Source organism: Homarus americanus, unplaced genomic scaffold (assembly GCF_018991925.1).
Source record: "Homarus americanus isolate GMGI-L3 unplaced genomic scaffold, GMGI_Hamer_2.0 scaffold51476, whole genome shotgun sequence".
Classification (NCBI taxonomy): domain Eukaryota; kingdom Metazoa; phylum Arthropoda; class Malacostraca; order Decapoda; family Nephropidae; genus Homarus; species Homarus americanus.
The window spans coordinates 4439480-4456347 of NW_024736148.1; the positions used below are offsets into that span (position 1 = coordinate 4439480).

General features: G+C 36.3%; 1 protein-coding gene across 2 annotated transcripts in view; it reads left to right on the plus strand.

The window, feature by feature from the left end:
- The window catches only part of LOC121872076 (structural maintenance of chromosomes protein 3-like), a 50519-nt gene that overhangs the window by 13055 nt on the left and 20596 nt on the right, over positions 1 to 16868 (plus strand). Inside the window, exons 5-11 of one of the 2 annotated variants that reach the window (XM_042374765.1) lie at positions 527 to 679; positions 789 to 906; positions 1145 to 1326; positions 3024 to 3149; positions 3609 to 3850; positions 5051 to 5158; positions 16034 to 16139. In XM_042374765.1, the coding sequence (XP_042230699.1) occupies positions 527 to 679; positions 789 to 906; positions 1145 to 1326; positions 3024 to 3149; positions 3609 to 3850; positions 5051 to 5158; positions 16034 to 16139 (1035 nt within the window). The remainder of the gene's footprint in view (positions 1 to 526; positions 680 to 788; positions 907 to 1144; positions 1327 to 3023; positions 3150 to 3608; positions 3851 to 5050; positions 5159 to 16033; positions 16140 to 16868) is intronic. The other variant, XM_042374763.1, reaches the window with a different exon arrangement.

Below are 16868 nucleotides of genomic sequence, written 5' to 3' on the forward strand. Positions count from 1 at the left end.
CTTACCTGGAGTGACCACTGCTGTCAGTCAGTTGATGCCTTGCCAGCAACATACACACCTCCAAACCTGTGTTCACATCCAAATTCCACATTTTCTTATAACTTTTCACCCTTATTGTGCAAAATTAGCAAATGAATTTTAAGAGTACCTACATAATAATTTTCTTGGACCTGTATTTAATTTGCCTCAAACAGTATTATTAAGAGTAAATGAGAAAATTGAAAATCGAGCATCTGGCCGAGTTGCATTATTTTTGTATATTTTTATTGTTACTTAAGAAAATAATCTGAAAATGGTGATACCCACATTACTTCAGATTTTATGCCCACATTTCAGAAAGCCTTAACACATGCAAGAATTTCAACCCTACAGAAATATGTAATGTGTATGTGTAAGACAGCTCCCCTGGCTTTAGCCTCGAGATTTGGTATATACTGTACATGTATTCTTTCTTTAGGTCATTTCAGTAAGAAGTTAACTGCCTTCTTGTTCAAGATTTTTATCTTATGTGTCTTGTTTGTTTCAGATTGACAAGAACGAGGTATGTTTGCGTCGCGTTATTGGTGCCAAAAAAGATCAGTACTTTCTTAACAGAAAAGCAGTTACAAAGCTTGATGTGATGAATCTCTTGGAATCTGCAGGATTCTCTCGATCGAACCCATATTACATCGTCAAACAGGTAATATGATGAAAACTTTTAAGTATTATTATTATTGGTGTGTAAAATATTGGTACATGCCTAGCATGTATATCTTGTATTGACAGTGACACATCTTTTGTAATTTCAGGGTAAGATCAACCAAATGGCAACAGCCCCTGACTCCCAAAGATTAAAACTCCTAAGGGAAGTTGCTGGTACACGAGTGTACGATGAAAGAAGAGAGGAATCCAAAGTAATTCTAAAAGGTACATCATTTGCTAGACTTGTTAATGAAAGCGGGGAAGAACCATAAGTACTGTACAGTTCATAAGATTCTTTAATCTCACTCACATTTTTTAGTTCAGGTTGTGGGATGTAATGTTATAGTACAAGTGACAAAGTCTGACACTTAATATATATTTTGCATAGCTTAATGTTTTGTTCATAGTTGCTAATAATATGCATTGAATGATTGTGATATTCATAACTGCTTTATTTGTCCAGAAACCCAAAGTAAGAGAGAAAAAATTGAGGAGTTCCTGCGGACAATAGAAGACAGACTACAGACTCTGGAAGAGGAGAAAGAAGAATTGAAAGAGTACCAGAAGTATGACAAAATGCGTAGAGCACTGGAATACACAATTCATGATCGTGAGCTGAAAGAAACTAGAAAAAAATTGACTGATGTGAGTAAATTTGTTTTTTAGAGATTCAAAGAGAACCAAGGATGGTATAAAGGGTGAGCTAGAAGTGAGGATGGGGATGGACATCCAGGGAGAAGAACGTGTAACAATGACTGGGGAGAATTTCATGATTCCAAACCTGACATAGCCAGGGACGAAAATGTCTGGTTTTCTAAGATGAGGTTTCTAGGGTATCTACCTGTATTTGATGACCTGACTGTTTGTCAGATGTGTATACTTGCTTGCCACAGAGCTGTATTCTCACTCATCAGTTTCTGCATGTTTGTATTAAAATGTTGAATTGCTCAAATGAAACACCATTTATTAAGATAATGATTATAAATATGGTCAGTGTTTTGTTTCTCAGACACATTCTTTATAGCTGCACTGGATCTTATGCAAGATGTACACACTAATATTTCTTGAAGTTTTGTATTATAGAAATGTTAATATATTGTATGGATTACTATTTTCAATACATGCCCATCAGGTACTAGGATTTTAGATATACCTGTTCAGTAGATCTATAGAGTATTTAATATTTCAACAATTTAGTTCATAAAAATAGCAGGAATAATCAACTTTGGTGAAAGATGAAATTGTGGATTTTGGAGTTGATTTGGTGGAGTTGACACACCAGTGTCTAGAGGATTTGGTAGAGGTGGCAGCAAAGTAGGAGGAGTTTACAAACAACAGAACCAGCTGATGATATAAGAGGCTGACTTGTTGTCTCATGCTCATTGATAAGTGATCCAGGAAGGGATTAATGTGGTCTAATCCTGGAGTGAACTTTGTAAGTTCAAGTATACAGGTACTCTCAATTTAACGGAATCCGATATAACGAACTCGATTTAGCGGAAGGAATTTTTCCATTATTTTTCACTCAATTTAGTGAACTAGTTTGCTAAATCGAGATTAATTCCGTAAATATGTTCACACTTATGGAGACACCTCAGACATATGACATGGACATGGAAACCTTATTTATGGCTTACCGTAAACTAGGGGTTCAGTGTTTGTTTTAATTTTTTTTACTTCTATAATTTCCAAACTTTTTCCAATTAATAGCCACACTCTTTTGACTTTCTCCCCCACACCACTTCTTTTCTGAGACTTCTGGGAGACTTCCAGCATGATGTCTAAGCAAAGAAGTTATTTGACTGAGATGTAGCGGTGAACAACAACGTGGTGGTGGCAGGACACAGACTGAGCGGATGTAAACCGACCCCATGCCCTATGCGGTACATTTGGTGTGGATTTTAAAGGAATTGCGCTCAATTTAGTGAACTAGTTAGCTAAATCGAGCGAAAGTAACAAAATTTTAACGGAATCACGCTCAATTTTGCAAACTAATTTGCAAACAACGGAAATTTGATTTAATGGAGAGAGGTGGCTCAAATTAGTTCGTTAAATCGAGAAAATACTGGAGTGTATATGATGCCACACACACATGGTGACGCTCAATGTTATTTGAACGACGAAGTCATTATATGTCTGAAAGGTATTTAATATTATACAGTATACCTTTGGATGTGGGTGGCAGGCCTTGTGGAACTTACTGCATTCCACATTTAAAATGGTACCCATAAACAACTCCTGCCAAGTGTTGTTTTGTAGGGTGTGTGAGTTTTCTTGTGTCAAATAAATTATATATTTTTTTCTCTCCCTGATATTTATAAGAATCATGTTTTTAAATGCAGATGGAGAACCAGCGCAAAAACTCAGGAGCTGAGCAAGAACAATTCCGGCAGCAGCTACAGAAGGCCCAGGAATCAATCAAGACTTACTCAAAAGAAATGAAAGATGTTAAATCCAAACTGTCTCAGGTTAGTAAATAAGATATGAAAGTTAATACCATAGGACTGAAATGTTTGATATAGGAAGATATTGCAGTACTTAGGTTATCTGAAGATAATGAGAATAGTACTGTCAAACATCCTTCAGGTTATTTCTTTAATTAATGAAAATATTAGTACTGTATTCAAGATGCCTTAAATTGGTGTTGGTGATCATATGAATTGTACTACATGCCAGCTAAAGGGCTTTGGACGTCCTTCATATAATGCCCAATTCCCACTGAAGAAGTGGGTTGGCAATAGTAATGGCATCCAGCCCTAAAATTTGCATCAAATTTGCCCAGCGGTAACTGGGCCATTAGGTAGTCATGACTGACCCACGCAAGTGTTTAAAAAAATGGCTGTAAAATGGTGTTGGTGCATTTATTTTCACCCTGGAGACATTTGCTTGTGAATATAATATTGAATTTTACTTTCTTTTTGGTAAAGGTAAAAGAAGAGAGAGACACGTACAATATGGAACAGCAACAACTTTTGAAAGAGAAAACAAAACTGGAGTTCACAATAAAGGACTTGGCAGATGAAGTTCAAGGAGACAACAAATCAAAGGAGAGGGCAGAGAAGGAATTATTGAAGCTGAGAAGTACAATCTCCCAGAAGGAAGCCGAGCTGGAAGCCATCAGACCCCAATATGAAGAAATGAAGGCTCGAGAAGATGAGGCACAACATGAGTAAGTTTGACAAAATTACTTAAAATTTTGTAAATAGGATAAGATATTTTAGGCAAAGCGCTGTAACGATTATATTGGTTAGGAAATGATATGGGATATTGTTAAAGCTTGGCGTATGTAGGAGACGGAAAGTATGCATGGAAAAGTAATTGAACATTTGATGGAAAGTACGTATGCGAAAATGGGACGTATACGAGTTGAGTGTTGGGCGTAAATGACAAAGTAATAAGGCTGTGCAAGACTTGGCAATTAGGGCTGAGAAATTCTAAAGGTGAAAGATTTGAGGTGAAAAGGATAAGACAGCCAGAGAGGATCATGACATTATTTTTGGAATCTGTAGGTGTAAAGGTTTTTAGAGCTTGTCATTGGGCCTAAACATAATTTTTTCTGTGCTGTAGACCCCCTAATCTTGAATGAGGAGGTAATACCTCCGAGTTATACAGTGAGAGATTGAAGTATTTTCCCCTGGTTTTGGCGAACAAATCACAAAACAGTTGAGCCATTCGACACAGCATGTGTGGAGCTCATAAACAGTTGGTAGACCTGTGGAACCTTGAAAACGGGTCGCCTGTGACACCAGTCACTGTTGGGTAGTCAGGTTTCATTATACTTCAGCCAAAACTGGGAAGATTCTTTGTTCTCTCACTCACTATACTGTACATGAGTACTGTATCCTCAAACCAACAATGTTATAACTGTACAGTACTTGTTTTAAAACATGAGGGAGTTCTAAGTGGTCAAGACTTACTTTTAGTCCCATAGGCACATTATGTCTACATTATTCCAGTTCCCAAAATAGCAATGTGCTACCCTTGTACACTAGATATTGGCACCCTAAGGGAGGAAGGGGAATATAATTTGTTTGTATGCAATACGTGAAATTGAAATTAATATTTAACTCATAATGACACAATTGATGTGTTTAACTGTACTTCTTGAAAGGGAAGATAAATGCTTGGAACTTTGAGGGGATGGCAGTTAAGGTTTGTGGTAGAAACATACTGTGGTGGAGAAAATAAGGGTTATGCAGATGTGACCGGGGATATATACATACAGGGCTGTTTGTAGGTGTGAGAGTTGGTTTTCAAGGTGAAGTGGTTATTTGTTGGAATTTGATTTGTTTGGACAAGGTTGGCTTGTGTATATACTTAGTAATATCTTTTTTTTTTATGGATATTTTATTTGTTTTTTCTTTGAAAGGCTGTCCATGAAAGATCAGAAACGGAAGGAGCTGTATGCTAAGCAGGGTCGAGGAAGCCAGTTCACCTCCAAGGAACAGCGGGACCAGTGGATCCAGAAGGAATTAAGGTAATGTTCAAATTTTCTAAATGAAAAACTGGCTATATTAATGATATACTCTTTTAGATTAATTTTTTGTCTGAATTGATTGGTTAATGAAATAATTAAGTAAAAAATAAAAGAATCGTTAATTTTGAGATAAAACTATTACATGTAACACAATTTATTATAAATAAATGTAAGAACTATTACATTCAATACATCTGCTGTCCTAATAGGTGAAATTATTGAGAGAAAAAAATAACTAGATGAGGTTGGTGTACACATTGTACAGTACAGTACTGTAGTAGTTTTAGTTAACAATATTCACAGTTATGGCCCATCAGTATTACCTTAACAAGTGACTCCAATCTAACCCTTTCATAATAAACTTTGGTGAACCTAAGCTGGTTCAACTTTTAAATAATGTAGAATTACATTGTGAACACCTTTAAAGCACAGTACTGATTTGCATTGAGTTTTATAAAAGGTTATCTTTACTGATAAAAGTATTTCCTGTAGTGTTGGTTATATCAAAAAATTTCACCAATTAGGAATTTTATATATATATATATATATATATATATATATATATATATATATATATATATATATATATATATATATATATATATATATATATATATATATATATATATATATATATATATGTGTGTGTGTGTGTATGTATGTATGTATGTATGTATGTATTTATGTGTGTGTGCGTGTGTACACATACACATCAGTTCATATTTATGTAAGCAGTATTTCCTAGAGTTTATCAACACCAAGCATTTATTAATGTATACTGTACGGTACTTTAATTCATTAAAAAAATAAGTTGGTGTATAACCAAATTGTTGTAATTTCTCAATTTATAGTCCTTGTGCTCATTTTTTTGTCACTGGTATCATAAACACTTGAAAACACTGCTAAACCAATGAATCATTCATTTGTCATCATTGTAATAATCACATACAGTTACATATAACAGTGAGCATCTTGTGCATTCCTGACCCATCCATACCCTTGCTGCTAAAGCTCTTACTAACACTACTATGACATCTCACCTGCATCATTATGTTGATTTGCTACTGTTCTCTACCATCCTTTAGCCTCTGATGTGGATTTTATTTCTTGTCTGCATTTCTTGATGCTGAATTGCCAATTTGAAAGGTTTATCATATGTATTTTAATTTCTTATGTGGATATTGGTTGATTTATTGCATGTGTTTCTAAAGTGCTTTGTCATGCGTTGATTTAGTAGATGCAGATATGTAGTTCTGTTTACTAATGATAATTAGTAGTGGACCATCAAGACCCCACAACTGAAGGTGTTTATACTCTTTATTTCATTCAGTCATAACTTTTATGAAATTGAAAAATATAAGTGAGTATGTTTCATTAAATGTTTACAGGGTTCTGTGTATATGCTTAAGTATCTTTTCCATTGCTCCTTTTGACTTGGTTTGTTTGATATATAGAAACTGATGTAGTGTATTTTGGGGTCAAAATGGGTTCAAGGTTGGCATAATTTATAAACACACAAGCCTTAGTATAAACTCCAGAACTTAAAAGCACTTTGTAGACAAATTTGGGAGAATTTTAGTGAGAGATGTCTCCCAACACATTATTATTATTATTACATACAGTATTTAAGTTCCGGGGTTCTGAATTGGTATAACATATATTTTAGGCCCATAGACACTATACTATTAATATCTTCCTGGCACAAACACACACTGGTCCCAAGAACATTGTCCCAGCTTTGAACTCCTAATATGAACCTGAAACATTTGATACTTATGGTTTTGTTTCTTGGGATATGCCTGTTAGGCTTATTATTCTGCACATATTTACTCCCCCTTTAATATTTTATTATCATCATTTTCATCATAATTACTATTGTCATCATTTGTCTTCCTTGCACTGCACCAGATCCTGAAAATGTAATAACCTATCCCATTAACTTTTGCATCCTCAATTTATGGTTGGATAATATTAAATTGTTTCTCACATATCTCAAACTGGAAGGAAAAAAAATCTTTCTAATTACCTTGTAAGAAATTCACTGCTGCTGGAATTGACATTCTGGTATCGAACAATCCTCTTGGCTTTTATACAAAGGATAGATGCAATTATTTGAGGTAGTTTGACAGATTGGGCAAGATGTATTCAAGCAGTTCATCAGCACTGTCTATTGACTCCAACCTGCCCATACGGACAATATTATTTCCAGGACAATCGGCTAATGTATCAACAAATTTGTAAAAACATCATAAATCAACTTTGATTTTTGATTATTTTCCTAAAAGTCTTATTTAATTGTACAGTATTAAAAGTTACTGATATTTAGCTTTTTGCTAATGTTTTCAGGTTGAAGTTGAATTCTATGTGAACTAGGAAATACATTGATTAGTTTGATAATAGTCATTATTGTTAGCAGACTATTATGTGTAGCTACAGTACAAGTATATATTATGAGGTTGGTGGTTTTACTGTTTTGTGTTGTGTAGTTAATATCACACATGATTATGATGACACTAAATATGGTATATGTATTAAACTTGGGATGTTATAGTTAAGGTTAATGGTTGTCTGGATCAGATTAGGTCAGGACTGAAAGAATGCTGATTCCAGAACCTCTTCAGGATCCAAGGGAATCTTACGTAAAATTCATGGAACCTATTTCTTGGGTGATTTATGGTATTACATTTAGCTTGGTTAATTGTAAATGCTGAATTTCGTGCAGTAAATCCCCGTTTAGCGTTGATCAAAATGTCATTTCGGTATTACATTACGAGTCAGGTAATATACGGTTCGTGGCTCTTTATATCACCGAGTCGTACATGTTCCAATGTAGTGTATTTTTGGATGTCTTCTAGTGCGGACTACCTTGGGATGTGCCTCGTGCGGTTCTGAAATAGCTCACAGAGGACTCAATGCTCACCCACAACTCTCGGCCTTTGTTTCATGATTGCTTGGTGCTGATATTTAAGCTGTTTTGTGATAGCATGCCTCTTTAACTCTTATTTGCTTGTTTCTACCACATTATCATGCCTCAAAAGTGTTCACAAAGTGAAAGTACAGGTACTCCTCAACTTATGACCGCTGAAGTCGTACCAAAATTTTTTCAAATTACGTATTTTTGAGTCCCAACGATAGTGACTGTGCTGTGTACTGACAAAATTTTTGTTTGTAATTCCCTTTAAAATAGCTGGCAAGCTTAAAAGTTAGAGTTTTGTGGTGCTGAGAAGAAAAAGCGACACCCATTTTAGATTTTCTATGTATTATTTTCGCATTTTCGACTTAGGACCTGGATTTGGGTCCCTAACCCCGTCGTAAGTCGGGGATGGTCTGTAAGGTGTTTGTTGCCAAGAAGCAAAGAAAAACATTTACCTTTGGTATTGAGTTGGAAGTTTTACATTATTTAGATTCTGGGGAATGTGTGGCAAACACTGCTATTGCTGTATATCTGACTCGCAACAGTGTGGATGATTTGTGAAGAAGATAGTAGTCGAGTGCTCATAGTATTATATCATTACATGCTCCAAAAATTTGCCATGCTTGAGGTCTTATGGGAAATATTGAGTGGCTTTACTCAACTTTATTTCATCTGTCCAAAATTTTGCTAGTGACAGCATAAAGCAACAAGCTTGTTTTGTTTGATAGTTTAAAAGACCAGAGGGTAAAGGATCACAAGAGAATAAAGCTCTGAATTGGCTAGAAGAGACTATGGTCTTTTCATGTGCTACCTAAAAAAATTCAGTTTGATATGTATACAGTTGACCCTTGCTGTTTGCGGGGGTTATGTTCCACGGACCCCATGGATTGTCAAAATCTGCGAATAGTATTAGCGGCCATAGTATTGTATGTTTGAGATACTCGGGTCGCCCATAAACACAACCATGTATGGTACTTTGGTATGTTTTTCTTTAGGCATGTTCAGTGGTGAAAAACATCAATAAACCAATGAATTCTTAAAACAACATACAATACTGTACTATAATTCTTCTGTAGGTGTACTGAACCAGTTTGTGCATTATGATTGAGATACTTGAGTCACCCATAAACAATCATATGTGATTTTGCAGTATGTTTACTTTAAGTACACATACAATGGTGAAAATAACGAAATCATACAATATACTATATGTACAGTAAGATAAAATAAGAAAAATGAGGTGGAAAGGGAATTTTGGGTGACTGGGTTGGGCTCAACAGAAATTTCTCACCCCATTATAACAGTGTGCAATTTCACCTTAATTCCCATATTATTTAGGTTGATTTGGTGCCAGGTTAATAAATATCATAAAGTAATACCTTTTCCTGTGGGGGGGAGGGGGGTTCCACACTCAACCTAGTTAGTGATTTTGTTCATATATGCGAACAGCTGAGCAGCCAGCAAACCCCGGCATAATGGTGTCACCCAGAGGATGATTATGGGAAGGAAAGGAGTTCTGTGTATTATGGATCTACTTTTTTTTTCTCTTTATACAGTACAGCCTTGCCATTTGCAGTGAGCATATGGTGGCTAACTTGCAAGCCTTTTCCCACAGCACAACGAGTCACCCTGCAGCATCTTATGTTGTACTCTCAAAACTTTAGAGTTTCTGTGTGAAATGACCCCTTAAAGACTGCCTAGTGTCAGTGCTAGTGGAGTGAAATGTGAAAGGCAGAAGTCAGTGATGACCCTGACAAAGAATTATTTATTATTAGATAAGTTAAATGTAGGGATGAGTACTGCCATGGCTGGTCAGTTGTTTGGTATAGGTATACAGTAGTGCACTAAGGTAGTATAAGTTGATACTCATATATAAGAGAATGAGCCGTCAATGGTCAAAATCGATAACTGTAGAATCAAACCGCAAATGTCAAGGGTCTGTATATATAAACTCCAGTGTGGCACAACTGTAGCTTGCGATAATCAACGTGATTATTTACAACTGCCACAGCTCCCTTTTAGTGGTTGGTGCCCCTAAATTTATCTTTACTTGCCTAAAATATGCCTCCTTGGAGACCAGCAAGGGAAAATGTATTTAATGCTGCAAAGTATAAGCATGTAACATGAACTTCTTAACAAATGGTGGCTAGGTGTGTGTTGTAGCAGTACAATATACAGGGGGGCTGGCTTTGGTGGTTCAGGAGTTTCAATAGTCCAGCACCAGTTTGATCCCAAATTTGCTGGAGTAGTGAGGTACAACCTGTTTGTATGAATATATGAAATAAAAACGAAAAGGTGGAAGAAAATAGATCCCAAACAAAGAGGGAAGGTAAAGGCATCAGCATCCTCTTGAGGAGCCACCACTCACAGCATCACAATTGTCATTGGTGAGTACAGTGGCTGTATTTTTTATTATATTTTTCCCTTAAACAACCCCACCATATAGTAATATTTTATTATAAATCTATACACTATTGGTAACCTAAGTTTTGTTAGCCCTTGATATTACAGTCGATCCAGAGTTTACGTGGGGTACTTGGTGCACGCCAAATTTTAAAGAGCAACCATGTAGCAAATTCCTCCATCTCAGGTGTTGGCAGGATTGCCTTCATGTGGGGCATATGAGTTGCTTTTATAATTTTTGCATATACAGGAGGTCTTAAGATATTGTGGCTGTATCTTTCGTAATTGTGTCTTCTCACTGGCAGCATCTTGATGTTTATCTCACTTCAGAAACTTGTCACAGGGAAGGACACTGGTGTAGAAACTAGGTATACTGCCTGTCATAGAGAGGAGGGAGCAGTGGGTACTGGTGTAGCTTTCTTATGTACCTTCTCTCCCAGATTCGTGCTGCACAGACTTGTATTTCACTTACATAAACTGAATTCATCTTGTGTAAAAGATTTTTAAGCCCTCCCCAAAAAAAAACTACGTAAATTCTTTTGAGAAAAATTTATTTGGTCTCAAGTTGTATTTTTAAATAACATAAGTTTAACATTAAATGTGGACCCCTGTATTAAAAAGTGGATTTCAATATTTACCTACATCATTCTATTTCCAGAAGATAACTGGTCCAGGGATTAGTTGTACCTGTATTAGGTGGTGCTGGTACAGTATACAGTAGTGCTGTCGGCATTTGGATTTTAATTAATGCTCTACGGCCTGTGTTAGCTTGTTCCAGATATTTTAATGCTTGAAAGATCACAGCATTCATCATTGATCTGTATAAAAATTAAAGTACTGTACATTATATAGTATCATGTGTATGAAGGTACTTCAAATATTGCATTAATATATGTAAACAAGAAATGGTAAACAGATAGAAGGTTTTGTCTGGAAAATTTAGCATTTTGTTATTTGAGCATGAGAGAAAGGTGTTAAAAGTTATGTATATAAAGTATAATATTTGGATCGGGATTTTCAAAACATACCTCAAATCTCCATTATTATTTGTTATCAGCACGCTGCTCAAGCCACACTTGTAGGTTTCTTTATATTTTTAATTCAAAATTTTAATATTTTGTATCTACTGAAGACTGCAGCAATGTTCATGAGTCGTATGTTTCAGATGAATTTGTGGTGCTCTCTTCCCCATTCTGCTCATGTTGTTAACCTCTGATCTTTCCTGCAACAGAACCTGGGGCCTCCTATTTCTGATCATTTATCTTACCTTGATAAAACTTGAAAACATATAAGCCATTGTTTTTTAAATTTCTTTATATATATTCCCCGCCCCCCCCCCCCCAACTTGGCAGTGTTTTTGTTGCTTTCTGCCCCGCCCCTTTTATGTTATGATACTTTTCGTAAGTGTGATGTGAGCTTCCTTTTCAGCACAGTTTCTCTAATCACAGTCAATGGTGAAATAGCTACTTGTAGTTCTTTTTCTATAACCTATTGAGAGTACTTTCATGATATCAACAGCAGAAAATCCCATTTCTCACATGCATGATCTCACAAAACGAAGAAGAATTTTAATGGCCATGTCATCCACTTCTTGACGTGAATCCAAAACTCAGAGAAGATTTTCTGGATCAAATATCTATTGTAACAATCACTTATTCTATAAGTACAGTACTTGTTCAAAAGTTGTCAATACAAAGTCAGTGTTAACAGCAAAAGGATTTCTTATTAATTCATTTTGAGACATATGCCTCCTTATAATTAATGAACACCGATTCTGTAAAGTGATCCATTTTGTCAATAAATTCGGTGTTGGCTTCAATTTTACTGCCAAGAAGTCATTCTCATTTAGGGAACATGTCAAAAACTTACATTTCTTGTGCATAATTGTAGGTTTGTTGTAAAAATGCTCATTTAGTTGTGGGTCAGAATATTTAGGCTTGGGGACCTTGCAATGGTTTCATCTTTTGTGGCTTTATGTTATATTATGTTGCATATGAAGAGAAATTTATTGTTAAAATTTTTAAAAGATTTATATAGTGTAGGAATTATATTTGGTTAAAAATAAACAGATTCTATTTAAATAACATGACGAGAATTGCACCTCATAATAAAAAGTAGATTGATTAGATAACACTGGAGATAAAAATGATGTGATGGGAAATAGTATTTGTTAAAAATTTTGAATTCTGATGAGGCAGTACAGTACTGTACACCGAAAATAATTGTAGAATTCTGTTTAGATGTAGAAGTTGGTGGTTTTAGTATATTAAGTTGACCATGGTACAAGCAAGCAGTGTATGAAGCAGTCCCTTGTCCACTTCCAGTTGGCCAGTGTTGATAATTATGGCATGTTGTAACCCTCTCTTTACGTGTGTGAAGCTGATGGACCTCGGGTGTTTTGTTGTCGCCAGTTGCATAGAGATACAAGATCGATATATATGTTGGGTGAACATTAGGTATGTAGTGAGTGGATAAGTTTTAGTGTATGGTGACATTTCAATGTGGTCAGAGGGGATTCTGGGTGAGTTATTGTGGTCATATTGGTTTAGGGGGATTGTGACAACATGTAGTGTGCAGTTGATGTACCTGTAACACCATTTTTCATGAGGGATGTAGCTTCTTGGGTTGTGTTCTCAGTTTGGTTTTAGTCTTAGATGATTGAGGTTGATTAGTTTTTAATTTATTTGTGGGTGTAGGTAGGATATTGTTGGATGATATTGTGTAGCATGCTGTGGTTTATAGTTTGTATTTTAAACATATAGTAGCAGGGCTGAGGGGTGATGAACCAAGTGTGTTTGATGCCGAGGTGGTCATGTATGGGGAGAATTGTTAATTCAGAATGTAGGCAGTTGGTGTATGTAGTATTAGTGGAACTTGTAGAGCTCTCTTTTGGGTGTTCAAGGCAGAAGTTGGTGGGGTGGGTCTAGCATAGGTACAGGTGAATTAATTGAATGCTTTTTAAGGTGTTGGTTATTAGTGTATCATACAGGTGAAATTGAGACTTACATTATGAGGAAAATACTGTCAGGCAGTTTTGAGTGAGTCATTGTTCTAGCTTGTGTAGGTCTTTAAATGTAAGCTCTTACTAGATCATATGTGGTTTTGAGTTGGGTGGTGGAGAAGTACAGTAGATTGAAGAGGATGGTAGAATACAGATCTCGGGGGATCCCATTTTGGGGGGTTCTGGAGCTTGACGAGTAAAATACATTTCTGACCAGTGAGAACACACTTTACTCTTGTTATATTTATCTCGATTGCTACATGGACAAATGCAAAAGAGGGGGTTGCTAGTTGAAACCATCTAAGATGAATTGTGTTGCAGTAGAGACCATGTAATTTGTAAATAATGAACATTATTGACTGGGTGCTGTTTATTGTATTTTAGAATATGTTGTTATTGTGAAAGTAACAAATAGCCAGTTGGTGAAGAGTTGGTAGTAACATTTGCAATTATAACATGTATAGTGTAGGATTTATAGGAGGAAAAAACTTGTAGAGAGATGATCAGTATACTGTTAATTGGCAGGATGAAAGTGCTGTGGCAGTAACAGGACTTAATAGCCAGGTCTTTAAAAAAAATTATTGGTGTTTTTTGGCAACTTAGGGTTTGAGAATTCATTCAGTGACCCTTAAACTGATTAATATAAAGCAATGACCTCCTCTGCTCTGTGCCCTTCCCTGCAAAGTAGCTTTTTAATATTTTGAAATATACCTAACATTATTGTGAATAAAGAACAGGAGTATTGGTCCAGGAAGACCCCCTCCCCAACCTAAGCCAACTATTCCAATTGAGCATGTGATGGTTTTAAAAATGGGGCCTAGGGATCATCCATATGACTCTCCTCTATTAAAGTACCACACACACACAACACACACACACACACACACTGATGCAGCAATAAAACTATTAAATGGGTAAAATAAAAAACTTATTGTGTGATATTGATCAAAATGTGCACTAGATATGTAATACATAACAGTAAAACCATCATACCGTGGAGGCATCAACTTAAGTACAAATGCAGCTTTGAGAATGTGAGAAATATTAAGCATGTGAATTATATAACTGACTCAAGTTTAGTAACATTAAAGTTTTAGGTTATGAATTACCTGGCCATGGTTACCTGATAGGTTTTCACTATTAAGAATTAAGTTGTAGATCCAGCACTCTGCTGGCCTAAGAATTGCTGGTTTGCAGCTGTCACCATAGTTCACCCAGCTGTGAATGAGTACCTAACTTTACTGTTAGGGAAATGAAAGCGGTCAAGCACAAATTCGACAACACACCCTCTTGTGTATCAAAGGCTTAGTATTTGGTGTTCAGCTAAGCCCCTAATTGGACTGTCAGGCCTGTGGAACACTTGTGCTAGTATAACCTGGCCATGGTCTTGTTAGATTTCACGCACGGCTGTAAATGCTTAATTTTAAGAACTCAACATAGAAGCTGAACCAGGATCCTACTTCCAATTCAAGAAATTACATTCATAATATTCAGGTAAGTTTTCTGCTATTAACTTGTTGGTAACTCATGGGTAGACATCCTAGCTGATCCTATTGCTTGCCAAGGTGCATGGCTGCCTGGCTGCTTGCATGTGCTTTACTGCTTCTGTCCGACTAAATGTTTCAAGAAGGACCTAACGTGCCGTGTACTTGTCATGTCCTTGTCTTGCGGGCTTGTGCTTTGTCCATTCCCCAATTTTTCAGCCCTTTCAGCAACAGATAGGGAAAGCAAGGGTTAAGTTATTTGTTAAAATAAAATAAAAATTAGATTATTATGTTGCATCCTGTTTAGAAGGTCAGTTAAAACAACCTTTTGGGGGTCTTCATTACTTCACTCATTACTCTTGCCTCTTTAAAAGATATTATCATTTACTTAAAGGGGTGTGCACCTTCCACAAGAGTGATGGATGTGGCAAAATGGTTTTGTCATTCCTTGACAAGCCTGCATTGGTGGTTCACTGGGACACAGTGAGTGTGATGGCAAATATACTCCATTACTCAGTTGATGGGTAGTGTACTGTGGTGCACTACTCAGTCTTTGGGATTATAATGTGCTTTGTCTTGTTTTGTTGCCATAGGGACGTGGTATTGCAGCAAAAGACTTATCCAAGGTGCTAATTTACCTGGGGCATCGTCGATAATGGACAGAGCACTTCATAATTCAAAAGTGATCTACATTGATTGGTGGAGTAGGTAGCTTTGTTTATTTGAATAAAATCATATCTTGGGAGAGTGGAATCGCACCATATTGAAGACTACCCAAGGCTCACAACCATTGGTCGGTCACAGAAGCATCCTTACCCCCAATAGGTAGTTTTGAAGGATTAGTAATTATTCGAATGCTCAGAATGTTCACCCGTGGTCTGAAAGGGTTGGAGAAAGGGACTTAAACGTTCATATATGCGTTCATGAATACAAAGATATTTCTATTAACTACTTGAGAGAGAAAGTTCTCGCCCTCCCCCATAGTTGGGGTTTGGTGCCAGAGAGAAAGAAAGAGATGCAAGGCCCATACAAGAGGCAGTGTATTCTAGTCCCTTTCTTCTTCCCTGTTGCAGATCGATAGAACGCGCGATGGGTGAAAAAAAGGACCAAATCAGGCGGCTTGATGAAGAGATAAATCGAGATGGGGAACGGAACAAAGAATTAGAGAAACGATTACAGGTTGGTATTTTCCTGTAGTAATGCAAGGGAAGAGATGCCGAGGCAACATTTTGCCATTGGTGTCTTGTGCATGCTTCCAGCATCTTTGGGTTGATGGCCCAGGCTTTGGTGTATATATAGACTAGGTTCATTAATTGCACTGAAGTCACACGATGAGATGTTTAACATTGAAATGAAGGCAAACTATTATTTGTAGGGAGTCAGAATGCTTATTAATTCTTGTACAGTACTTGTGGACTATAAAATGTGGGCCAACTATGATACTATAAATTGTGGTTTCTGTTTGACAAATGATAGTGAGCCTTAATCCAATGTCAGTCACTGGATGAACCAGGTAGGTGGTTGATGCATTGTACTGGTTTGCATTACAAAAAGGTGAGTACATTCAGTTTTTATATTTTCAGTTTGTCGTTAGTATTGGGCAATGAAAAACACACATTTTGAGATCTGGTGTACATCAAATTCACTGCTTGAAAACCCCCCAGTTTCTGCTCTTCTTTTACCCTTTGCTGAATTTTGTTATGTCTGGCTGTAGAAGATTAGTTCTTATGATGAGTGACGTTTTGCTTGAATAATGTACAATTATTGCTTTCATCTTTTTCAGCTTTCTATATTTGAATGTTTTAAAGGGAAATAATGTATTGATTGTTATACATGTCCTCTTGCTCTGGGCTAGAGGAAATATTGCATGTTTGCCTCTGGATTTACTTTTAGGATATGGGTAATGCA